This window comes from Xiphophorus hellerii, chromosome 21, assembly GCF_003331165.1.
Source record: "Xiphophorus hellerii strain 12219 chromosome 21, Xiphophorus_hellerii-4.1, whole genome shotgun sequence".
Taxonomy (NCBI): Eukaryota; Metazoa; Chordata; class Actinopteri; order Cyprinodontiformes; family Poeciliidae; genus Xiphophorus; species Xiphophorus hellerii.
Window position 1 is genome coordinate 8,433,144 of NC_045692.1, and position 26,611 is coordinate 8,459,754.

At 40.3% G+C, this 26,611-nt stretch overlaps 3 protein-coding genes across 5 annotated transcripts; 1 reads left to right on the forward strand and 2 right to left on the reverse strand.

Moving 5' to 3' along the window:
• Positions 1-4,911: 4,911 nt before the first annotated feature.
• cebp1 (CCAAT/enhancer binding protein (C/EBP) 1) lies at positions 4,912-7,825 on the reverse strand. Its single transcript, XM_032550904.1, has 3 exons — positions 7,746-7,825; positions 6,477-6,779; positions 4,912-6,389 (listed from the first exon to the last, which is right to left on the reverse strand). The coding sequence occupies exons 1-3, from the start codon at positions 7,746-7,748 to the stop codon at positions 6,090-6,092; spliced, it is 606 nt and encodes a 201-aa protein (XP_032406795.1). The 5' UTR covers positions 7,749-7,825; the 3' UTR covers positions 4,912-6,089.
• Positions 7,826-9,823: 1,998 nt separating this feature from the next.
• Positions 9,824-13,087, forward strand: ngdn (neuroguidin, EIF4E binding protein). Its single transcript, XM_032550895.1, has 11 exons — positions 9,824-9,844; positions 10,149-10,208; positions 10,543-10,614; positions 11,321-11,458; positions 11,539-11,623; positions 11,769-11,821; positions 11,965-12,082; positions 12,169-12,343; positions 12,518-12,671; positions 12,822-12,882; positions 12,975-13,087. Exons 1-11 carry the CDS (start codon positions 9,824-9,826, stop codon positions 12,992-12,994), a joined length of 957 nt encoding a protein of 318 aa, XP_032406786.1. The 3' UTR covers positions 12,995-13,087.
• A 2,286-nt stretch (positions 13,088-15,373) lies between these two features.
• On the reverse strand, positions 15,374-26,611 carry pabpn1 (poly(A) binding protein, nuclear 1). Of its 3 annotated transcripts, none has more exons than XM_032550897.1 (7): positions 26,129-26,611; positions 23,672-23,780; positions 21,168-21,235; positions 20,475-20,581; positions 20,109-20,196; positions 19,717-19,874; positions 15,374-15,652 (listed from the first exon to the last, which is right to left on the reverse strand). In XM_032550897.1, the coding sequence occupies exons 1-7, from the start codon at positions 26,261-26,263 to the stop codon at positions 15,457-15,459; spliced, it is 861 nt and encodes a 286-aa protein (XP_032406788.1). In that variant the 5' UTR covers positions 26,264-26,611; the 3' UTR covers positions 15,374-15,456. The 3 variants fall into 3 exon arrangements, with proteins under 3 accessions (XP_032406788.1, XP_032406790.1, XP_032406789.1); XM_032550899.1 differs by lacking the exon at positions 26,129-26,611 and adding an exon at positions 25,681-25,810; XM_032550898.1 differs by lacking the exon at positions 15,374-15,652 and adding an exon at positions 16,609-16,837 and having other exon boundaries at positions 26,129-26,609.

Below are 26,611 nucleotides of genomic sequence, written 5' to 3' on the forward strand. Positions count from 1 at the left end.
AAAGGAGAAGAAAAATTTGCTAAAGCTCAGTCAGACTGCTTTGAAAAAATAGCAGACATCACTTTTTCAAGTCTTGCCACAGATTTCTGAGTTTGCCTTAATTTAGAACTTGACTTTGACTGAGCCATTCTAATACAAAATAATGATTTGATTTAAATCATCTAGCTGTAGGTTTACTGCCACACTTTACATTCACTCCACTCTTAAGTCTGCCAAAGTCTCTAGGTTTAATACTGATATCAGCCTTCATTGAACTCCAGCTATCTTCATTACTGTCGTTTTACAGCAGAATTTAGTTTGAAAATTAGAAGATATTCAGACATTTGCATGAAGGTCATAAAGGGGAAAACATTGCTTTCACTACCAACAGCAAGAAAACATGTCCTTGGTGAACCTAGAACCTTCCAGATGTTTAGTTAATGATAAATGCTAAAGCACAGTAATTCTAAAACATTTATTTGCTTTCCAGAAAATTAGGAAATTATAAAATTGATGTCAGTTTGACATTTCAACAGATATCCAAAGCCTAACTTTCCCTCGAGAAAGAACATTTCGACACAATGAGAACAGTTTCATATATTTCCCAGAAGAAAAGAAAAAGTAGCAGCCGAGTTAGAATGTTGTCCTGCAACACATCGGCGTCAGAGTATGACATCTGTTTTTCTGTGCTCTTTGCTGCTTCGCTTGTCTGCCGCAGGGTGGCGCCATAAATCAGGGCTCTACAAGTGACACGTCAAACGCGCCTATATGCTTTTGACCTGTGCAGAGTAAGACTTGGGAGAATGGAGGCGTTTTATCCCTCTGTGCCTGGTCCCTGCGTCTTTAAAGCAAGATAATAAGATCCTCACTATCAACAGGTTACTCCTGCAGTGCATTACGTGTTTGAAACTTTGTCATTAGATCAGTTTGAAACGTCTCACCTGCTGTTTTAAGTCTCAGCGGATGACCCCAGCATTGTTTGTCCTACTGGGTGTGCACCACGTGGCCATTAGAGCAGGACGCTGCAAAGGCAGTTGTAAGAAAATGAAATATTCATTGCAGTGGAGAACGCAGGATTGATGCGCTTTCCTCATTCAGGCTTCGTGTTTCAGTTGACGAAACACTTTTTTTTTAAATGTCTAAAATCAAAGATAACACGTCGTGATATCTCGTTAACTTTGAAACCAAATGTACTTCTCATTTCACCCTGAAATACAATGAAGACACACATTTTTTTATTTATTTTTAATTTTTTTTTAATCAATAACACATGACAGAGCGGAGCCTCGTCGGTGGGGTGGCGGTGGGGTTCACATGGCGCGCTGTTGTTGTTGAGTAACTTGGTAGGGATAAGGTGAAACACAGGCTTTCTTAACTCTGTGGAGATGTTGCAGTCCTGGGACCACATATTGCCCCACATGACGCTGCGGGACGTTTCAACAGACACGGTCACACAGAAGTTTTTATTTGCATGAGGGACTTGTCAGACTGAAAAAACAAAAAGAAAAAGAAAAGGGACTTTGTTGCACTTTCGCTCTCCTTTGTGCATTCTCACAAGCAAGTGTCTGCTTTTAATTTTGTTGCTGCAACAAAAAAAAAAAAGGTCTGGAAAATGTCAGAGTCTTTTGCTTTGCTCCTCCAGCGGTGCATACAGGAAGTGTTACAGCATTTCTTAGAATCTCTGTGTCAGTACATTTCTTATTATTTTTGATGCGCTATAATCTCAAGCGTTGAAATTAACTGTCGAGGACCTGCTGAGGCGTTTATGCTGGGTTAATATGCAATATGTGAGTTTTGTTGGGGTTTTTTTTTTTTTTGCATGTCTTAAAATTGCAAACTAAGAGATCTTTTTAACTTTAACAAATGTGAAAACGTGTTCTTTTATTTGGGCACACTCGCTATCAAATATCTCATTAGAAACGTTTTTTGTTTAAAAAAAAAAAACCTCTTGTGGTCTCAAACAACAGAAGGTATCATCACGAAACTGCTATTATGTTTCATTTTTACAATCCTGTGAAAAAAACCCACTTAAAGACGACTTCTGTCTTTGTTCTTGTTCTGTTTTTTGTTTTTTTCCATCACCTAAATGTTTTAGATCAGTGTTTCCCAACCCTGGTCCTCAGGGCACACTGTCCTGCATGTTCTGGGTATTTCCTTGCTTCAGAGCAACTGATTTCTATTGATCACTGATTAACAGTGCAATCAGTTGAATCAGGCACATTAAAGCAGGAACACCTCTAAAACATGTAGGACAGTGCGCCTTGAGGACCAGGGTTGGGAAACACTGTTTTAGATGATGAGACGAATTTTGATATCTCAAAAAAGACAACCTTACTTGTTAAATAAACCCCTTCTGCAATGTTGTGCTGTCGTCTCGTCAAGCCACAGAATATTTTTTCACAAAAGTCTTGAGAATCTTTAAAAAAAAAAAATTTTTTTAAAAAGGCAAACAATTGAATTGAAGTTGCTTTTTTTTGGCCACTATAAATAATATTAGAATTAGCTTGATAATATAAGTGTGACAAAAAAAAAAAAAAAAGCAGATAAGAGGTCAAATACTTTTTCACAACCTGGTACTTGCTACGTCGCCTGAAATTCATATTACCATAGTCCAATCAGAAATCTACAAGATTACACTAAATAAATAAATCAAATGTTTGGCTTGATGCCCCCACCCCTTCCGTCTGGGCCCTACTATCTCTGTGTCCCTTCATTACCATCACAGCCACAGGAAGGCCCTGACAGCCCCAAACACTGATATTATCTCTGCACTCCTCATCTCTGTCCTCCACTGTGTCGAAATCTTGCCCATCCCACAAAGGGAAACCGCTGGGGCACAACGGTCCATGGCATGACGTCCGTTTCTGTGGGTAGAGGGTTTATGGGAAATAGCGCGGCTGCTGTGCACCTTGACGAAGGACGCTGTTGGGGTTGGGGGGTGGGGAGGAGGAGGAATCGATGACAGCGACAACACAACATGTTGATTCGTTCACACGTTTCTGCAGCTGTTTAAGCCACAAACTCCAAATCGCTACTGTTTTGGAAATGTTTTTAAGGTGAATTAGTGTAATCCGGCCTTTAATCTGTGCATCACAAGAAAACGACACAAAGATCTCCTATGGGGAGGAAAAATATTAATAATTTGACAATCTGGTGAAATTACTTCAAGCGAGTCCCATCACGGTGGTCACAAATCAAACATTTATGGACGGAGGCGCTTAGATTTTTAGATTTCATTGCCTTCACTACAAACCACAGGGGGGTTGTGCAACTCTGTTGGGCAACGGCACTTCACAATCAGCCCTGACGGACCTTCGAATGTCAGGTAAAATAATTAGGCAATGGTTATAAAGTAGAAGTCAGATCACAAATCAGTCTGCGAGAGACAGTGGAAAACTTTCTGAAGGCTCTAATAACGTTAAAGCCGAGGTCGTCGACTGGTTCTGAACAGCTCAGTCTCTTCATGTCCGATTTTAAACCCGTAAGACAGCTCCTTTTATATGCATATTTTTATGTATCACAAAGAGACATTTCTGCCTATGTTGCATCTTCTTTAAATAATTTAACCATCGTAATATATATATATATAAAAGAAAACAGATATAAGTTCAACTAAAAATGCTGTCTTCATTTACCTAACTTAAACCTTTAACAGTTAGTGTGTGATATTTGCACATTTATAGCTCAGCAATTCCCTTTGGCGACCACTTTGGGTTTATTTGACCTTTTTGGCCTTTTTGTACAAACATAAACCTGCTACCAAACACACAAAGGAAAATAAACACACCCAAAAAGAGGTTATATATCCTTTATCATGTGTGTCTGAAAGGGACCATATGCTACATAAGCTATTTTTTCAGTGAATACGTTTAACACATGATTGAAAATAGCATTAATAATAGTTTGTTACAGGTTGGCATTCATTTATTCTAGTTTACCATTTTAATCCTTATATACGTATATTTCTAAAACATGTAGGGGCAAGGATATCTACTTGTTCTACAGAAAAATAACTTTGACAGAGCTTTATCTTGATTAGTGGCTAACTGCTAGCTAGTTAGCACAAGCTAAAATTGTCACTTAAATGATACATTTTACCTATTGGGCAACATAACATCATCTTTTGTCAATGAAAATACTTAAATTTGTTATACGAAAACATTTTTGGGAAATTAATAATTATTTGTTCAAGAAGCTAGTCTTAACTTAAGTTAAAAAAATTAAATTAAATAAAAAAAAAACTAAAATCAGTAGCCTCATGTGGCAAAAAGTCAACTTTTATGACCAGGAAGTTGTCAAAGCATATAAAAGTACCTCTTAAATTAAAGGTGTCGCTGTTTACGACCGTTCTCATTTAAACTAGAACATATTTTAACTTTAAGGAAGCAAATCTGGTCGTGACGACTTTTAAATCTCGTTACACCAAGAACGCTTCTAGTTACGACGACTCTCATGTGTCATGGCTCCACACACAAGAAAACTCTGCCGGGTTTATTTCCTAGCTCTGGTAGATACATGCTTCTGCAAGAGTTAGCTAGTTAGCAAAAGCTGATAAATTCTCATTTTAATCCTAAACCAAGATGTAAAGATGTAATCAGTTACGAATTGGAGACCAACGTATTTACTTTCTAAATGAGATTTTTAGAAACTTTTAGGAGCAGAAATATTTACTTGCTCAATCAAGCGTCAGCTAAAGTCTACAAATCTTCATATTCATCAGAAGCTATGGCGAAAATAAAGCTCGACTGCAATTTCACGATTTGTCAGAGTTCAGATTTTCTTTTGCAGTCTGTTTACCCATATTTTCATTAACCTCAGCGAAAAAATAAACGGGTAACATGTGGACTATAAACAGCGTGGCTTCTACTGCTTTCGAAGACGCACCTATGTGAGGATATTCCAAAAAAAACCAATAATAATTCAGAGACAGACTTGAATTCTGAATGAAAGAGGCTTTATTTCAAACAAGCCCGTCACGGGTCACACGTCATCTTGGGAAAAGTTTCGTTTTTAAAGTAAAACCGCGAAAGGAATCTTCAAAGAAACCATGAACACATGTTCCATTCCAGACCGCACCAGTTAGATATCATTTTTATTTTTATTTATTTTTTTGCCTGCCCCAACACGTAGCTCTAACTTTGGCACATTTACGTCGCTTCAGCTTATGGCTTCGAATGTCTTTAGGTATGATCAGTCGTTCTTTACGTTGCCAGCTTTGACCCTTTTAGCGTATAAACTTTGTATTCTGAGCCCAAACTGAGGCCACAAGATTCTATTGTGATAAAAATGTGCCACTACACTGCTAACCAGTGTAGTGGCAGATAAAAAATGCCATTTCATCAAGTTCATCAAGACGGGATTGCGATGCTTGTAAATGTAGAAAATCCTCAGGCTTCATTTTTGTTTAAACAGAATTTATGCTTCAAAATCCTTACCTAGTGAGAGAAAGCTAATAAAAAATAAATAAATAAAATAAAATAAAAAGTTGCCAATTAAATCAATGAGTTAGAAGAGACACTAATGTAAAGGATCAAAACTGAAGTAGGGTTTATCAATTCTGAGCCATCCTCCTATTAAAGTTAAAAAGTCAAACTCAAGTCCGTTTTCAGAAACTCTCCTCTGTTATCCAAATCTGTGGTCTTTCAATTCAGTTGATAAATTACATCGTTTCCAGTGTTGATGCTTTGTTTTGTTTTTTTGCTGTTCTTTGTGAAATATTACAGCACAATGAAGAAAGCTCTCTTCATTTTCTTACATTTTCATTTCGTGAGCACAGACAGATAATTTGGGCAGACATGGCGAGTTACGTTACACAAAAGAGATGCATTAAAATGAGAAGGGTGGTGGACAGAACCTCTATGCGGTTGCTAGGTCACTTTGAGTTAGTTCTGCTTTTTTTCTTCTTTTTTTTCTGCCGTTATGCAACTTCAACAAACACGAATTTTAAACCTTTGCTAAAGTCAATCTTTCCACTTCCCAAAATCACAAATGTTAGTGTAAAACAGACTTTTTTTTTTTCCTCCCCGCAGTCTTGCGGACATTCACATCTAATCCTGACAGGTAGCTCTGACGCCCGCGAGGCCTGCTGCTGGGGACGGGGGCCAAAAAGGTCAGATACCGGACTCCTGCGGCGCTCCGTCTTCGCCTCCCTGCAGGTGCCGCTGTGACAGGATGTGTTTCAGAGTGTCCAGCTCCTGGGTGAGCTGTCCTATCTTCATCTGCAGCTTCTGGTTCTCCTCCTGCAGCTGCAGGGCCCTCTGCTGGGTCAGCAGGATCCTCCTGCGGGCCTTGTCCCGGCTCTTCCTCACTGCGACGTTGTTCCTCTCGCGCCGCAGGCGGTACTCCGCGCTGTCCTTGCTGATGCTTCTCTTGGTCACCGGGGCCCTGGGCAGCAGGAAGGGCGAGAAGTCCTGGGTGGAGAAACGGGAACGCGTTTGAGCAGCGGCGCTTCTGTTGGACGCCACGTACTCCACAAACGCAAAACACGCTGGACTCACCTGCTGAGCGCCGGCGTGGCCCTGGTGGTGGTTTGAACTCCCTGAGTTGGGATTGCTGCTGAGGCAGGACGTGTTGTAGGACATGTAGGGCAGTCCCATCATCTGCTCGGCCACTCTCTCGTCAGCGACCCCCCTGATGATCCCCGCATGAGACTGGCCGTACGAGATCATGTCCATCTGAGACATCTGACTGGACTGTGCGGCCTGGTTGGAGGCGACGGGATTCAGGGGCTGGCTGTGAGGCTGACCTGGATACGAACTCACCCACTCCTGGATGACAGACGACACTCTGGAATCTGACATCTGCGGGCGGCGTTTGATGGGCAGAATTAGATTAGGCCCCATGCTTTTTGTTCTTGAATTACTTCAGTGAAAATAGTCGAGTTCAGGCACGTTCTTTGAGCTTTAATTTAATTTTTTTTTTTCTTCCAGAATCTGATCAACTCTCGTGCTACAAATTCAACAATTTGTAAACAACCAGAAATGCAACGGATTAATATAAGTGCCATTAAACAACTTCACATTTAAAAACAAATAATTAAAAAAAGGACAATGAAATTCATCTTCAGAAGAAAGCAGAATGAAAAACTACCACGTCGCTTTTTGTGCACCTTTGCTGTATGACTTTTTATTTTCATATTATAATATCATTTATGTTTCTTTTTTCAAAATGGAGAAAAGAAACATTTTAGGCTGTTAAAAAATATATTAAAACCATAAAACTAGGCACATGGAAGATGGATTTGCCTCATACATTTGTTTATTAATGTCAATATATATATTGTTACTATTAAGATATTAACTTTTTCATGATATATGCTTTATTGATATATATTTTATAAAAAATAAATAAATTTTTAAAAACCCAGCTAGTAACACTTTAAGGCCTGTCTCGGGGCATCTTTAGATTAGATTTACATTGAATATAAAATGTAACTTTTTTTAAAAAAACAAAAAAACTGCCAATTAAAGTGTATATTCTACTTACTACATTTTCTACCAAAGTGAATTTTATCATTATATCATTATTACGTCTTCTTTCAACGTCAAACAGTAAAGTACAACAGGAAAAAGGTGAATCCCTAAATCTAATATTCACACAGTAAACTTTCTGAGTCAGTTTTACCATCGAACGATGCTTCCCCTAAAAGTTCCTGAATGCACACAGTTTTTATTCATTTGTGTCATTTCACTCATTCTTTTTCTTTTAAACCCTGAAATCCTCGTTAAGTTATTTGGACTTTTCGACAAAGTTAAGTTGTGACTCACCATGGCTCTCCTCAAACTCTGCAGCTCTCCTCAGACTGTGCGAGTCGTAATGACTTTAAGGCAGGACACTGAGAGGCAGGTACCCCTCTGATGATCACATCAGTACTTCCTCTCTCTCTCTCTCTCTCTCTGTGTGTGTGTGTTTCTCTGACAGACTCTAACTCTTGCACATTTATCCTTTTTAGGAAGACGCATCAACTTCCATTCATAAGTTCCTCTGAAATCCCAAGAAAACTCAACGTTGAGTCACCCACCGCAGCCAGGATCCCTGAATTACCATTTTGCCTCATTAGCATCCCTGGAGGACAGGTGGTTATCAAGTTCAGCAGTTATCCCAAAGGCCTGAACTGCGAGGCAACACATCCAGGATGTCTTTATCTGATCAGCCCCAACTCGTCCCCGGTTGCCAGATGAGAGCTGATTTGTGACAAACAACTCACGGAAAGCTGTCGTAGGTGTGTAAGCTCTATTTTGAAATCCCCCAAAATTGACTTTAACATTTGTAATTAATTTGTAGAAGTGATGGGGGGGGTAAAAAAAAAAAAAAAAAAAAGATCAGCACAGGTGTCAAACTCCAGTCCTGGAGGGCCACTCCCCTGCAACTTTAAGATGTGCCTCTGCTGCACCACACCTGAATAGAATAGTGAGTTCATTAGCAAGAAGGAGGTAATTAAGCCATTTCATTCCAGTGTTTTGTACCTGTTGCACATCCAAAAAACTGCAGGATAGTGCGGCCCTTGAGGACTGGAGTTTGACACCCCTGAAGTACAGCATAGCATTGGGCTAAATGCGGAACTTTAACCAAGGGGATAAGCAGAACATACCTGTAAAATATGAGATCATTTTCAACATCATGACTGTTAATGTCACTATCTCAAAGAACTGTGGGCCGGAATACAATGCAACCCCAATAAAAAGGTTTGATTTCAAATAAAATGATTTGGAAAGAGCACACTGTTGTATCAGAAAAGTGGTTGCATTGCAGAATCTTAAGAAAGGGCAGCTACGGTTTTTCGTGTTGCTTTGTGTTCCTTTGGACCACAACGTATAGAGAACATCATGCGCAGTAATATTCACTACATTGAAATATTGTTGAAAAGTCTGTTTTTCAGTAGGTAGATGCACAAAGTGAAACACACATTTATATAGATTCTATGATGACGTTTTAAAGCATATCTTTCTTTAATTTTGATTATTCCCCCCCCCCCCCCCCCACTTACAGCTAATGAGAACATGGCTGCCAAGATTAGAATATTGTCAGACTAATAAAAACAAATTATACAGAAATGTGGGTCTAATGAAAAGTATGCTTAAAGCCAGCTAAACTGTACTTTTAATCTGATAAATAAGCATAATAAGAATGCATATTCTATTTCTTTTTTTTTATATGACTGTTTGTATGATAAAAAAGTGACTGAATTAGATTCCATGACTTACTGTTCTACATAAATTGTCCTTCGACATTTAAGCTTATGGGTCTCTGGTAGAGCTGGCATAAGATTGTCATAATAAAATAAAATACAATAGAATAAAAATATAGGTAAATACACAAGTAGATTTGACCTAACTATTGTGGAGAAGCATCTTGTTTGAGACACAGAAAGAAAAGGAAGTTTTAGCTTTATTCTGCTGAATGCAGTCCAGCTGACAATATATTTTTTAAAATGTTTCAGTTTTTAAAAATGTTTCAGATTATTTATCTCCACACCCAGCCTCTAGAAGGTGTGAAAGAAAAAGATAGTACACCTGTTTTTAGGTTGGGAATTATTGTTGAACTTACGTGGCGACCTGACCTGACCTGACCTGACCTGACCTGATCTGGGGTAAAAGCAAGTCACTCTATATCAGGGTGATTATACAATTTAAAAAATAAACCTCTAGAAGTAAAGTATCCTCTCTGGTACGATACAGCGCAAGGACACGTTTTTTTTTTTGTTTTTTTTTTATCCTTTGGGAGACATTTTTGACTAAGAATTTCAGCCGTACTTGTTTTATTTGGATTTAGATATTTTTGAGCTCCCGTCCTTACGCCAGGAAGACTGTCTCCCCGCGGCTTCCGTAGGTCGGGCGAAGTTAAAATGGCTGCTCCTGTTGACAACGTGAGTAAAATCCATCTTGCTAAGATATTTTATATATTGCATTCGCACAAAGGGTTTCTTTAATGTTCTTGAAAGCCGTTTAAATACCGAAGACAGCTCTAAATATTTGTGACATATGTTAATATTAAAACGCAGTCGACGAAGCTTACTGGAAAAACACCCTGTTCGCCTTTTGCTACTTAAGTGTTAAAATGTTTTTTTCTTAATTTTTTATTTTGTTTCACATGTATTATTATTATTATTATTATTATTATTATTATTATTATTATTATTATTATTATTTATTTTGTCTGTTGTCTCACAGGATCTAATCGAAAGTGATTTACCCAAAGCTGTGCAGCTGCTGAATAATCTCACAGAGCAGGTAAGGTTAGCAACAAAGCGGGTTTAGTTGTATGTAATAGAAATAAATGGATGTTGAGGCTTTACTTTAAACCTCAGCTTTGAAAATGTCGCAGCTTCTGCACGAAGGATGTTAAATGAAACAGTAGAAACACGTCATTCATCACTTATGACTTTGTTCGAGATTATTAGATGGTGGCAGAAGGTGTAATATTCCATTGCAATGGAACTGGATGTTCTATGAAGTAGCATATATTCACTACTTTACAGTGGTTCCTTGGAAAATACTATGTGCCTGTTGCTTTTACTGTAGTGGTTCGCCACAGATGAAGGTTTGACCTTTTTGCTTACTTTAGGTAGCATCAGTAACCAGTTATGTTCGAGAGCTGCTGACTAAAGTTCAGAATGGAGTGTTCAACACTGCAAAGGTAAGTAAACATCTGTATAAGTCTGCGTGACCTAAATCTGCGAACACATTTTAGTTTAAGATATCCCATCACGTACCTCTTCAACTTGTTCACATTTTGTCAAGCTGAAATCATAAACTTGAAAATGAACAGACAAATGGCCAAACATGCCTTTTTTTTTGGTTTGTTTGTTTTTATGGTAGCACCAATTTTTGCTTTCTTAAAAACTTGACGATTTAGATTTTGGCCAATGCAGTTTTGTTTTTGTTTTTTTGTCAGACAAATTATTAAAAATAGCAACAAAGTTGCAAAAAATACTGACTCAGAGGGGCCGAATGCAAATGTGCAACACATTTTTCGTACTATTTGTAAAAAAGAAAAAGAAAAAAAAAATATATATATATATATGCGTTAGAAAAAGGCATCCCCATGCCATGATGCTGCCACCACTGCCAGAAACTGAATACCAATATATGCTGTTTTGTTGGGGGGGGTTTTTTATATACAAAGAATGCTGCAACTAATGTTCTTGCGCTACTTTTTTGCTGCACAGTCACATAATAGTCTGTGATTTCACTGTGCTGAAATGTCAAAAGGTTCAAGAAGTATGAATATTTCTTTGAAGTACTGTAAATATTTAATGGAAAGGTTCTGATTCTTTAATAAAAAAAATAATAATAATGGAAGAAAAAAAAAAACACTGTTTGCTTCTGATGGTTCCTCGCAGGGTCTGTCCTTCTTGGACCTTCGCTACAACCTCCTGCTCTTCTACCTTCAGGACCTCACTCATCTCATCAGCATCAAGGCCGAAGGAGGCAAGATGAAAGACAGCGAGGCTCTGAGCAGAGTGGTCACCATCAGAACCGTAAGAATGTCTACAAGACGCGCCGCGGTTCCTGTCTGCGCAGGCTACACTCTTTATTCAGCTTTTCCCCTCTTTTGTAGGTGCTAGAGAAAATGCGACCGCTAGACCACAAACTGAAGTACCAGATTGATAAACTGGTGCGCACTGCTGTTACTGGAAGTTTAGGTAATATATATATAAATATCTATATATATATACAGTATATGTGGGTTTTTTTATTTCCCCTCCATTAAATATCATATGTGAAAGGTCATTAGTGCTTAAGCAGCATGATTTGAATACAATTTGTATCTGTTTTTCTTGAGTTTAGCTGACAATGATCCGCTCCAGCTGCGTCCAAATCCTGAAAATTTCATCAGCAAAGTAAGTTCTTCCACTCATTACCGAAGAGTTTTAGTTAAATGGCTTATAAAGAGTCTTTCTCTCAATTTATTGGAATGAAGTTGTTTTAAGTTTGGATAAAGAGACAAAAAAAAGCTGAGATTCTTTTGTGCCTTATTGTCTAGCTGAGCGAGTCGGAGGACTCTGAGGGTGAAACGAAGAACAAGGCAGCCTCCGACAAGAAAGCAGCTCACTCTAGTGGGAGGAAATATGTGCCACCGAAGATTGCGCCGGTGCATTATGGTAGCGACATTCCCCCTCTGATGGGACAGAGTTGTTCCACGGTGATTTCTCAGCATCGGATGTTAAAACGCCTAATTTTCCCTCAGACGGTGACATGACGGAAGCGGACAGGAAGAAGGCTCAGACGGAGCGGCAGCGACGAGCAGCTCTGCGGAGCTCCGTGATCCAGGAGCTGAGGCAGCAGTACAGCGACGCCCCGGAGGAGATCCGGGACAGACGAGACTTCCAGACGGAGAGGGAAAGCCGAGACGAGCTCCACAGGTTGAGACTTGACGGCTTTATTGCAGTCTGTTCAGACATCCGCCTGTTTGAATTTTATTAGGTTTTTGTGTCGTGCTACTCCTCTGGTGTTTTAGAAAGACTTGCACCAAATACTCCCATTGCAGGGAAATGTGGTGGGAGTTTAAAAATGTTTATCCAATTGTTACTTTCCAGGAAAAATTACGAGGAGTCGATGATGGTGCGTCTGAATGTGCCGAAGCACGAGAAGAAAGCCAGGAAGAGGAGCACGATGGCCATGTCCGGCCAGCTGACCGGCATCACACACTTCGGTGACATCACAGCTCTGACCGGCGGTGAAGGTGGACAGGTGTGTTTTCAGTAACCTCCTACTTTCTCACAAGTGAATGGCATATATGGAGGAACTTTCTCTTTACCAAGTTCGCCAGTGGATTATGGGATATGTGTTGCTTTCTTTATCTGTCAGTTCTAAGGTACTTCTTTTGTCTAATTGCCCCAGGATGGGGAAAGCGCTAGGCCAAAGAAGAAGAAACTCATGAAAAAGAAAACCAAGAGGAGAGGTGAGTCTGTTTTTTTGTTTTTTTTAAGGTAAAGGGATGGGGGCTATGATGTGTAATGAATAGATGATTCATATTGTTTCTTCTTTTTACAGCCTTCAAGAAACACAGATAAGCCAAGCTGTGGTGTTCAATGATATCAGAATATTAAATGTAAATGTTTTTTATTCATTGTGTTGAAGCAATAAACTCCACATCACTGTTTGTTTGTTTTTTTTAATTGGTTGTCAAATTGCAGCTGTCCAGTCATTACTTACCACTAGAGGGCAGTCATGTTTCCTATGTCAATCAAACAGAGGTTACACAATTCAATGCTGCGTTCCAGTTACCTGGGAATTCAGAACTCGGAACTGGGTTTGACGTCAGACCCCAGGTAATAGCGTTCCGTCTAGTAGTCAGAATTTCCAACATGGCGGTGCCTAAACATCGTTTCCAATACCTATGAGCAAACACTTTTAATTTGTTTAGAGTTGTGGGTGCTACATGTAGCGTTAGTTTTAAAGTAATGTTACATGTAGACACGTGCAAAATGTGTCTTGTAAAATGTTTTTCCACCACATCTCACTACTGTCGATGCGAGGAGCGGCCATATTGAAACGCAAAGTCCGCCGTACAAGTCCTAATTGGAGGTAATTGGAGTTGCTCCCACTTTCCCAATGGGAAATCCGACTTCGGAGAGCGTCCCAGTTGACTTTTCCGACTGGGAAAAATCAACTGGGACAGTTCCGACTACAACTTGAATGCAGCATTCGTTACTACCTTTTCTATGAGGTGTGAGAAGTGAAGCTTGCCCCGTAAAACCCTTTCAGTTGTAACGGCGCGCAGAGCTCGAACAGCTGCTGCCAGATGTTGGGGAGGATTAATGGCCGCCACGGCTGCTCGCTCTACTTAACTCGGTGCCAACAGCAGCAATTTGGCACACATCCCTGGTTGCGTCTAGTTACTGATGATATTTGTAGCATCATCCTATCTAGTTTAACATATATGCTTTACAAAGCAAAGACCAGTGCAGTACCAAAACTGCTCCCTCAGATTAAAAGGAGCAAGCCACATTTGAAGCCAAGTGTTTTCTGATCAAACTTCAGGAAACACTGGGGAATGGAAAGTGAGATATTAGCCAAATACGGGTGTTTGGAAATGTTCATTCTAGCTCAATTTGTTTCATTTCATTATACATAAACGGAGTGGGAACTCAGCACATTACATTCCAATTCAAAACATGGAGAAAAAACTACCCTAAAGAAACTAAAAGGTTAAAAGGTGCTTAATAGTGTCTGCATTTTTCTTTGCCATCCGTTTACTGTGAACTGAAAAAAGTTAGAAGTTTTTGCTATGCTGCATAGACTTGACCAACTTCTGACCTCTTATCTACTAATTGCACGTATTAGGTGCGTTTTGGGCTCATTGCATTGAAATACTGATTTCAGTAAAAAGCAACTTGACCTTATTTTACGGCTTTCAAACAGATTCATGATCCCTGGAATGTGACAGATGAACACCACAGTCAATACACTGAGTCATACCCTGGCTGTCTAGACCCAAAATTGCTTTAGCTTTTTATTTAAAGGTTAGCTTGACTATCTGCAACCTATTAATCATATTGTTTTTTCCAATAAAAAAAACTTGAGTAGGATTTACCTTCTTACCAGTAGTGTTGCTTCACACAGACATTTAATAAATACAGCAGTCACAGGTGTGTTGTCTAGGTATGTTAGACAGCAACATAGGAATGTTATTAGAAATATAAAGCATCTAAAGTTTTAACTGAGTAAATAAATTCAGATTGAATTTGTCAAGTGAAATATTGCTTCCTGAACAAAGTCAAGATTCCTTGAAATGAAAAACAATCCTTGTGAATTGTAAAATTCAGTAGAAAAATGTGGGTTCAAGTTTCAGAGCAGTTTGACAATTAAATATGCCACAATAGTTCAGTATTTTCCATGAGGAACTAATAAATACATGAGGGAACATTTCTTAGACGGACCACAGCAGAAAGAAAAACTGACGCAATTTCATTTTTACACAATGTCTTTATTTTTTTTTCTCCTAATTACAGACTCATGGGTTAAAAATAAAAATAAAAAAGCAAAACATTTGTTCAAACCCAAACTCCCCAATCTTTTTTTTTTTTTTTCCCCAAAACAAAAAAAAAAACAAACAAAAAAAGGTCTCCAGACCAACCCCACCCCCTGACTTTCCCCACCCTAAAACAGCTCCAGCCCACTCTTCAATTTAAATCAATGCTGTTAGCTGGGCAGCCTTTCTCAAACAAGCCGTGACTACACTGCGCCTAGTCAGAGAAAGGGGGCGCCCTCGAGTCGCACCTTGATAATTAATCACCCCTCGTCTCACCCTGTTTCTCCCCCTTCTAGCACAAACTTGCCTGTCTGCCACTCGGCTATTGTTGGCTTCAGCTGTGTGTGGGAAATCATGTGTCGGCTTGGCTGGCCATCAGTACTGCTGTGTGTTTGGTTAGGTGTGTATGTTCGTTGTGGGCGATGTGTGACGTTTTTTTTTTGTTTGTTTTTTAAAAATGTATTTTCATTTTTTTTTGAAAGTGTTAGTTAAAAAGCATTGTCAGCGTTTGCTGTTGTAGTAAATGCCCCCCGTGGTGGGCCTGTGGTCGCCCTGCCCCCCTCCCCCGCCTCCCCACACCGACAGGATGGGGTGAGTGTGCATAGCGGGAGCGGAGAGAGACAGAGATGCTGCGGAGACAGTGGGGGGGGCCGGCGCCACCTGGGGAGGGGTTGTCAGCCTCCACTGGTCCTGAAACCTGAAACGACAAGAAGTGGTCTAATATACAGAGAGAGGAGGGGGGGAAGGAGGCGGAGGAGGGGGGGTGGAGAGATGGAAGACAAGGTGCACAGAGGGAGGAGCACTGGGGGAAATGAAGGGGGAAGTACTAAAAAAAATAAAAAAATATGATATGAAACATGCCTGGTTTGGGGAAAACTTGAGAAAACAAAGTTACTTCATCTACAAAACAGGTGGGGGGGAAAAAAAATACAATCCTACAATCTTTCACTGGACAGTAGATGATCCATAAATAAACAAAATACATTTTAGGGGGTAGGGTGTAAGAGGGAGAAAACAGACAGAAGAGGGTTGAGAGGGTGAGGTGGGGTAAGGGGGGGAATCAGGAGGTAATGACAAACTCCAAACAACAAAAATTGCAACAACAACAACAACCACTCAAAAGCTAGTGGACGTTTCACACTGATGCGCTAACAACAAAAAAAACAAACAAAAATCAAACATCAACTTTCCTTCTTCCTGCCCTCCCTCCCTTTTTTTCCCTCTCTTCCCTTCCCTCCCCTCCCGTTTTTTTTTTTTTTTTTTTTTTTTTTTTTTTGGATGGCGGTGGAAGGTGAGTGGGTGGGCTGTACTGGTGATGGTGTGAAAGCAGGAGGTCACAGCCAGACCAAAGGAGACACATCTGCAGCCTGAGATACCATCTTTCTTTATAAACCACTTTTTTTGTTGTTCTTTTCCCCAACCCATCCCTCCCATTCAGAAAACAAACAAAAATAAAAAACAAAAACAAAAAAGAGAAACCCAACAGATGTTTCACCTCCCACCCGCCCCCACCAATGGCCAACCGAGGTTTACCTTACCAGGTGTGACCGCATCAAGCTCTGCACACGCACGCTCTCACACAATCTCACACTGCGGCCAGCCAGTCTCTCTGTCCAGGAGAGGGGTTTGTGGTTTGTTTTTTTTTTTCGGGGGGGGGGGGGGGGGGGGGTTTCCATTTTTTGTCTTTTTTTTTCCTCTCCTCAGTGGTTTCTTCTTTTTTTTGGTGGGGAGGGGAGGAGTTTCACTGTGTGTGGGTGTGTGTATGTGTGTGTGTGTTTTAAAATGGAACAGAGATGGGAGGGGAGGACTGATAGTAAGGGGAGTACTGGGGAGGGGGGGTGTTTAGTAAGGGGAATACCACGATGTTGTTCGCCCTCGGCCCCTGGAAAAGAGAGAGAAAAAGAGGGTGAGATTTTTTTCTGTTTGGCTTAAGAAGATGGACACCAATTTCCTGGTGTGATAAATATATATAGATAGATAAGTGAGAGTGCGTGAGGGCAGGAAAAGGTTTGAATAAAAAGTCAACTGTAAATGACTAAAATGAGACAGGCTGTCTTTTATCAGTGTGGAAGGAGACTAGTAGCTTTAAAAAAGGAGGAAAAATTGTTTTTCAGATATTGAGTGAGAACGAAAAGTGTGTGTGGGGAGGTTGTGGGTGGTGTGAGGGGGGACAGCAATGGCACTCTCCCTCTTTCTCTCTCTCTCTGTCTCTCTATGAGAGAGCCTCCTTCTGGGGGTCACTGTGGGGGGAAAGACCGTGAGGACAAACAGCACCACACACACCATCAGCGAGACGCATTCACTTACACGGTGGACTCACAACTGCAGCGTTAATCCACACTCAGAAACACAACGTGACACACACACACGCGCGCGTACAGTGTGACGCCAGCCAGCGGCAGAGCGCCTCTCATTCACACAGACAGCACAAACGGGTCACACTGGGACTGAACGCCCCGCCGCTCGGTAGGCCAGATGCCGAGGTCAGGCTGCAGTAATGAACCCTCGTTTCTGGGAGTGAGTGTGTGCGCGGTGTAAGTGGAAGGGAGGGCGGGGGGGGTCATGTTCATGCAAAAAAAAAAAAAGAAAAGAAAAGTCCACATGAATATGAGTACAAAAAGAATTTAAATAAACACAAACGACATTATGAATACTGTTAGGCATCAAAATCTTGGCTCTTCGCTGCACGTACTTGGGAAGATAATCATGTGGATGTGATCATCCTGACAGCATTGGGTCGGTTTTTGGCATCAAGGTTTAGAAATGTTTCAAGTCGTTTAATTGAGATGTCAGATGACGTGCTGGAGAGACTTCATTCTGACTGAATGGGGCATGGAGTAATGCAGGATGGCCCCTCCCACACCTGCTGCTGCTGCATACTGCCGCTCAGCAGGCTGTGAGAAGGCCACAACATTTTCCCACAAGGTGGACACATTTCTGTGCCAACTCAAACTACCGGTGTCGTCATTGGCAACACAATGCATGCCTGTGGCCTAGTCCACATGTAGCCAGATATCTGGGAAAACAGAGTTTTTGTGTGGCCTTTGATCCACACAAAAACTCTGTAGCATCACTAAAAAGGATTATTTAGAAAAACTCCAAAGTGGATATTTCAGAAAACTATGTGAAAATTGAGATTTAGGGTTCCACACATTGCCCTCTATGGGTTTGGCATATTTAAAATACTCTGGGGCAGATTTGTATGGTTTCATGTGGATGTAAACTTTTCTGAAACCAATCCCGTGTGTACGATACATTTTAAAAGGATCTAGCGGAGTTATTCAGTTTTATAAACACCCGGCTACATGTGGGCAAGACATAAGACAAAAATGGTTGCAGAGTTTGGAGCCAATTATATAACATTGTTCAGTTCTGCCACTTTGCTTACTTTTCTTTCAAGGTCAAAGGTCAAATAAAAAAAGAACGCTGTTCAGGAATACATCTTTAACATTAGAATAAACTTGAACCAAGATTTTAAAAAAATCTAAAAATTAGTTTCTAAAAGTGAATTATTTACAGTAAGATGTTATAAAGCTCTCAGAGTGGCATGTTGCATTTTATTAAGGTGCAGTGCATACTGATCTTTTGTACTATAAACACAGAGGAGAGCACTTAACCAAATAATAATGAGGTGTGACATTGAGATACTACTGAAATGCTGATAACATTAGTTGCAATTCATGTTGTAGTTTTAAATCTGAGTAAATACTGAGATTCTATAGTGTTTTTACTTCAGATTTTAATCCCAAAAGCTCCATGCCTCATTTCTCTTGCCGTAGACTTTCAGACAGAGTAGGTTGTAGGTTTTACAGAAATATGATTTGGCTACTTAATCCTTTAGCACAGTGAAATGCTAGCTGAGGTGGTTTTAACTAGGAACAAAAAACCAATCCAACAAGCCTGATATTTGATCACAGCTAAAAACTGAAACCTTCCCAAGCTTGCTGCAGCTCCGTGCCAGGTTTGATGCTGATATTTTTTCCACAATAAGACAAAGCACTGGTGAAATGTTACATGTGGTTCAGATCTGCAGCTCAGTCTGAACTAAAGCAGTGATAAAAGTCCTGATGTAGCTACCAGAATCCTCTGAGATAAATCATCAAGGTCAGTTCAAATGGAACAACTCTGAATGTTCTAAGGTTTCGACATGCTAACCTATGCTGCTGCTGATTAATGAGGGCACATTGTGTAGTTATCAGGAGTTTAAGATTAGATTCTTTCTAACCACAGTTTATCTAATTTCCACTTTTTAATCAGTCCTTGGGGGAATTTGAGGTCCTGTCCATTAGTATCAGTAGTTTTACCCTTATCCAAGCCTCTCCCCTCTCTGCCTTGCAGGCCAGATCTGTGAGTGAACTGGGAGGGTTAAGGTTTCATTATGTGTGTGTGTGTGTGTGTGTGTGAGTTTCTGATTAGAGACTGTGACCTTGAGGGTCAGACATTTTCTCACAAAAATGAAAGGATACAACCCAGACTAGTTCCAATTGAATGCCAGCTTCACTAAATAAGGCAGCAAGGACCAGAAGAAAACCTGTATGATTGAGCTGACAAATAAAATGGCCTGGAGACTTTGTAGTAGCGATAATAACAAAGTGGAGCCCTTGCTCTCAGTGCTTTTCGTAAGCTAAATGGAATGTTTTACAGTCTCTAATGTTACATTTTAAGTGAAGGGTACCGACAGATTTTGACGGTGGATGGCATGTTATACATGACGGTAAGGCTCCCCGGGGTCTGACTCAAGAGGCCTCGACAGCAGCTCACCTGAAGGCCCGTCCTCTGCCTCTCGGTGGCGTGTAACCACTGTAGTATCGTGCACGCGAGGAGAAGCTTCCTCCTCCTCCCCGTGATCGGAACCGGCCCCGAGGAAAACCGCGATCTGTGGTGCTGATGCCTGGTCTGTTTGTTCTCTTGGCTCCCACCTGAAAACAGTTTGGGGTATTAGGAGCTCTCAGCCTCAGAACATGCAGTTCCAGTGTGACGTAAACACTGTTTTTGGATGGTCACTGCATCGCCTTGGACTTGGACCATTTTATTGACTAGTAAAATGTTTCAGATCACAAAGGTTAAATCTTGTTTTTACTTTCCATTACATGAAAAAAACTAAGTTAAGTTACTGTCCATTTATTGCATGTTATAAAGTCATAGTTTCTTACCTTTATCTGTCTTCCTCTGAAAAGGGATTCATCCAGAGCCATAGCGGTCCTAACAGACTCTTTGTCTGCAAACTCAATATAAGCAAACCTAAAAATGAAGGGGGGAGAAAAACATTGCTAAGCAACAGAAATTTCTAAATACAAGAACAGGATTATGCAATAAAATGGAAACTGAAACTTCTTTCATTGGAAGACTCAGTAAAATAAAATAATAAAAAAAGGTTATCCCTGTCTCACTGAAAAACTGAACTTCCTTTGCATTTATCTCCAAATTAAATTAATCCGTGCATCATTTAAAATATTTGCTAACTTATTCTTAGTCAGCAACTCATAGCACACATAAGAGAGAATTAGGTGGGTTATTACCCCTTGGGATGCCCTGTGTATTTGTCACATAGAATGGTGACTCTGTTTACTGAACCACAGCCATGAAAGTGAGCCTCAAGCTCCTCTGCAGTAGCACCGTAATCCACCTGAGGAGAGAAAATGTACAAAAACGTTACAGGGAGAGACATGAGAAACGCCAACATCCAACAAATCTGACAATAAAGGAACTCATTTGTCAAATATGAACATTATCACTGTTGATGGGTTTCAGAAGTCACAATGTAACCACAGCAACCTGAGTGAAGGACAGTGTTCATTCTGACTAAAACAAGCCAAGCCATTGAAGTGTCAGAGAGAAAAGGGCAGAAGAGAGGGAGGCCAACAAAACCCGAACAAAGCAGCAGGGAGCTGAGAACTACATACAGGATATCTGTATGCTAAATACTTTCAAGCTGTAGTACCAAATAGTACAAGTATGGAAGTGCTGAATGCTGCCCTTTCATGACAAAAAACTAAACAGGATATTCAGGTTTGTCTTGGAAAATGTCTGGAGTTGATTTAAAGTGAAAAAACTACAAATACCGATGATTACTGACCCGCTTCATAAGGACAAAATTCCAACTTTTCTTCCTTTTCTTTTAGTAGCAACATGGGAAATTGTGTCTTTTTTTTGACTAAACTCTAAGTGACAAAAGTGTCAAACAGAGCGCAGGACAACAGACTGTTACTCACATTGCCAACATAAATAGATCTGCCATCTGCTTCCATCTTCTCCTCGATGGACATGATGACAGGACCAACTGAAAACAGAGGAGGGAGAAAAAGTCAATATGACTGCTGTGAGGCAGACAAGACGGCCTACAACTGGATTTGAAGGACAGATCTGGAAGCAAAATTACGGGTTTTAAATTCCAACATTTGTGGTGATCGTACAGTCTAGGAACAGAGGGTTTGCTGCATGATTTTACCCAAAATAACCTCTGCACCATCAGTTATCAAATTGTTGTTCATAATTTATTAAAATAATGTGGGAAGAGGATTAAATAACAGGCCTTTTTCCATTTTCTGGGACACACGTCTGAACTAATTTTTTATTAGCAGAAAGTGCTTTAAAAATATATATATAGAGAGAGAGAATGACTCAGTCGCATGAAATCTCAAGTTTAACTCGTCAATTATCAAAATGAATGCAGCAACAGTCAAGACAATACAGAAATCCAGTTCATAATAAGGTTTGATTCCACGACTGCAGACTGTTCGTCATTACATAAACGTATTTTAAAAAATAAAAATCATAAAAATGTGGAACTATTTAAAGCAGTCCTGTATTTGATTCACTAGATCACTGAATCATTTTATTTTGAAATGGTGACCTCAGAATAACTGGAGATGAAGGATTTATGTAAACTAGAAAAAAAAAAACCTCAATCATATAGCAAAGCTACAGCACGTTTAGTTTATTTGCTTCACATTACGTCTCAAGTTTATTGGCCAATCAGAGCTCATTGATCCAAACCTTTTTGCACGTCTCTGCTAAGAGTGGTGGCCGTACCCTGAACTCTGCCTGTAATGGTCTTGTGTTGCCAAGCAATTTTCTGGTTGGGACAGATGATAATCAGGTCATCCAGGAAAAACTTATGCATCACAGGATTTTTTATTTTGTCCTTTAAGAGGGTTTTCCTTAAAGTAATGTTGAGACATCCTGACCCCTCACCCCATGGCAAACACTAGGGTGTGCTCCTAAGTTTTCATCTTCCAAAAAGGAGCTCCTAATGAAGAGTTCAGGAATAGCAAAAGGACATTTAGATGGAAACCTATTTTGAGCTCCTCTGCATTAGTAACAACTTGTCTTCTTCACCATGGCAGCCACAGAGCAGGCCCACAGCTATGTGAGGCAGCACTGGAAATACATCACATGTGAAGCAGCTAACAGGCTTTGTTGAGCTGCAAGTCCAACTGGGTCAACAATTAAACAACTTTTGGTTAAGGTGGATACCTTTTTAATACAAAATTTTATTGGGTGGTGTTGCTGTGGTTGGAAACACTTTGCCAGACAATTTTATGAAAACCCTTAAATGATCCCGTTTGTCTTAGAAATTGAAAATAAAACTGTGGTTTTGCTCTGCCATAGTAATACACTCGTAGATCAAAAATTTTATTTCAAACAGTTGGCAATGTTGGACTGCTCAAGCAAACAAAACACTCAAAAGTAAAGCCATTTGCATTATCACCACTACTATTGGCACATTCATTATAAACCACATATTTTCACAAGCATGCCTCTTCCACTTCTTATTTAGAGTCTTTTGCTGCTGTTCAATTTATCTGTGAGCTCAGATCAGGGTTGGGGTGTCATGGCATCACATCTGAGTGGAGTGAGTTGTAGTTGTAGGTTGGAAACCTAGTGGTATTGGCTAATGGCTATGATGCTAACTACCAACAGAAATACAAGCCCATAAATGGTCAGAATTTTAATAAACACTGAAGGATCAAATAGCTATTAAAACACCAACGTGAATGTCACAAATCTAATGTGATAAACGTAACAGAAGTGCTAACAGCTTTAACATTTATTGCTGTATTTCATACTTGTGGCAGCCATATTTGATACTGAGTTTGGAAACCAACTTTCCAAGTCAAAATTGCATCTTGTAGTTTTGACAGCAAATTTAAACAATTTGAGTATAGAACACCCAGAGTTATCTCCAGAGAACTATAAGCCTGGCGGGGCGCTAAGCTTCACTTACTAAATAAATCGGCAGGATTTAGGAAAACACAAAGAACCTCAATGCAATAAATAGTTTTCTACCCAAGAATATTTAGTTAAGCATACAAATAAGCTTAGTCATCACAAGCTATCCATCTATATAGATATATACCTATAGATATATATCTATAGATATATATACTGTAGATATATAGGTGGAGATATAAAACTCAAGTAGAGTGAAAGCCATAATGCTCCACTTATGAAAGTAAATCTGTTGGGCTTCTCCTTGGCACCAAGACAAAGAAAGGGAGAAAGAAAAGCATTTCTATTTGTTATAATGAACTAACCTTTTCAGCATACTTAAAAAAAAGAAAACGAACCCAAAAAAAAGTTAAAACAGAGCCACTCAAAAGGGTACATTGAGACAAAATTATTTTCAAGAAACCACATAACTGTTATAGCATCATCCCGTCACTGCAAAAGAAAGAGGAACACTACAGACTGGTCCACCAAAAAACAAACGTACCTGGTGGGGGGCTGAGATTCATCTGTTTCTCCACCTCGTTCTGTAGCTCCTTCAGCTTTTCTGCCTCTTCCTCCATCTCTCGGACCCGGGCTTTAATAGCCTCCAGTTCCTGCAAAACACGCACATTCCCAATACATCCGTCAAACTAGTAGCTTCACAAACCGTTACCATTGACATGCATCTGATGTTGATGCTCAACGGTTTTAAAAATATATGCACCAAAGACAAAAGTCCTCATTTGAGTAGATCTAGTCAATGGCCTTTTGCTGCAGGTTATTTTCTCTGCAATTTTTTATTTCCTCTCTGTACAGCATACAACTAAAAACCAACAGAGCCAACAAATGGAAAAAAGAAAAAAAAACAAAACATACCACTAATTCATTACATAGTTGTGCAACTGTTAAAAATCTTTCCGGTTACAAAAAGATTTTTAATCACAGCCATTTTTTCCATAAAAATAATACATTTACAGCAGACACAGACAGGTTTCAAATAGACAATGATTAAAAGATATTTGACATGATTATCCCAAATAATGCATTAACGCATAGGTCATACAATTAACTTATATTTATAAAACTCTACGGTGCACCACAGAATAACCTGTTCTTAACCTGAATAAGATGTTCTTACTTTTGATACCTTTAAATAGGAACTTGGGGTTTACAACTTCTTATGGTCGACCCTTTTATCAGCCATGTTTTCTACAACCATTTAGCATTTTGGCCAAAGCCAAAAAAAATAAATACAATTCTTTAAAAAATAGCGTTGTCATCTACAAACAAAAATCATTGCACATTGCCACGCACTTTATCAATCCCATGTAAACTAGAAATTCTGGCTCCCAAGTTCCAACACTGAACCTTCCAAGAAAATTAGTGTGTTCTCACCCAGAGACTTATTTGTCAAATAGCTGCTCAACTCAAACAACTGAGATCAGTTTGCTCTGAGGCCATAGGTTCTCATTCAATAACACATTTTTCTATAAAACAGTCACATCATTTGCACTGAATACTGACTTGACGGTGCCCTCACGTGTGTGAAGTCCCTCCTGTCTGACAGTGGTGCACTGCAGCACAGTGGGAGTCGCTCCAGCATCATTCAGAGCCACTGCCTATTTGCCTTTTTTTTTTTTTTTTTTTTTTTTATTCACTTGCTCACAGTAATACTCAAGAATCATCCTAAATTCGGATCCCCCAATCAGAGGACAAAAAGGGAATTACTGTAACCGAGTCGCTCTTCCTGCATTCAGTTTGTTATAATCCAAGACATCACAAATATCCTCACGATTCATATGTAGACCAGGGGACCAATCCACCTGCATCTGACACGTAATGACCCCTATTTTTTGACGCATATTAAGAACAAGGTCTCACGCTCCCTTCTTTTCCTCCAGCAAAACAAAAAACAAAAAAAACTGTTTAAGACGCAAACCCAGCCCCTTAAATACCGCAGCCCCCTTTTTCCATTTGCGTTCCCAGCTACGATTTCTCCACAAGAAAACCTGAATTCCTCGTCAGAGCAATGCTATCCAGTAATTACCTGGGAAATATGCACTGACGTGCAAATGATAGAATACGCATGTGTGAGTCCATTGAAAATGTGCAGCTGGTATTAATTTTAAACTCGCTGTGATGCAGGTTACTGCCCACAGTCGGCCAAAGCGCACAGAATACGGAAAAAAAAAAAAAAAAAAAAACGATGGTCAAGTGTATGTCGGCCTCGTCTAGCTATGGCTTTATTATTCGCTCACACCAATGTTATCCCGTGAGAATGAATGGTGTCTGTCGTGCAACACAATTAGCCCGACAGCTACCATGACGTGCCGCAAATTTATCCAGTGACTACCTACAATAGTTGACAGGTTCGCTGGTCATTTAGGGTGCAGCATTTGATGCTAACATTAGCCTTCTGCCGCTGGGTCGTTCGCGTGTGCGCGCACAGCAGCGCCTGAACAGCAGAAGCAGCTTCATTGAAGAAAAATGAAAGGAGATAAAAGATGAAATTACCGTCAGCCGGTCGCCTTCTTAAGGAGGTAGATTTTTAAAACGACAGCTAACGGCGGCGGCCTGTCCGGTGCTTGCCCCAACAATGTCCCGCATCTCCGTCCTGCATTTTTTTTTTCCCTTTTTTTTTTTTTTTTTTTTTGCGACGAGGATTTCCCCCCCCCACCCCCAACAGGCTAGGGTTGCTCTCTCTAGCGCAGAGAAACTGGTGTTGCTCTTGCGCCAAGATGGCCGCGAACACCACGCATGTCACCACCCAAGTCTGCTGCACTGCGTGAACCACAATGGCGGTTGATAACGAAGTAGCGTTATCAGACGGCATGTGACCAATGATTTGTAGAAGGAGATGAGAAAAACTATAGGTTCTGTTTAAACAACTGGTCCGAAGTGACACTAACGTGCCTTGGTACTCAAGATGGTTCTCACTCGTGGAACAATACCCTTTACTCACCGGGTCTTCAATTGCGGCCTCTCCCTCTTCTAACCCCGGTTCTTCGTCACCGACACCTGGGTCTTCCAGTTCGGGATGTCCGGGATCTGAATCTAATAGAGATTCATCTGCTAGTCCGTTGCCGAACTCCGCCATCGCTCTTATCCGACACTACCGACGCGCCTCGTGGCTAAACCGACGTTGCAGGCCCCCACTCACACACAAGGGGGTAGAGTGAGCGGGGCGGCGAAAAGAAAAAAACGGCGGAAAACGCCGCTCTGTAAAGTTAAAATGGGAAATAAAATGCTAGCTTCAGCTCTAGCTATAACTCAAACAGCGCTCCACGACACACAATGTGTGCTGTTTCACTCGCTATTTTTAGGCAATGGCCCAAATATGCGACACCGAACCGACTTTATTTACTTAAACGTGTATAATTTTTTAAAAAAAAGACGAGGGCTGTACGCGAGCGCGGCGGCGTCTCCTCAGTTCAGAAATGGAAGC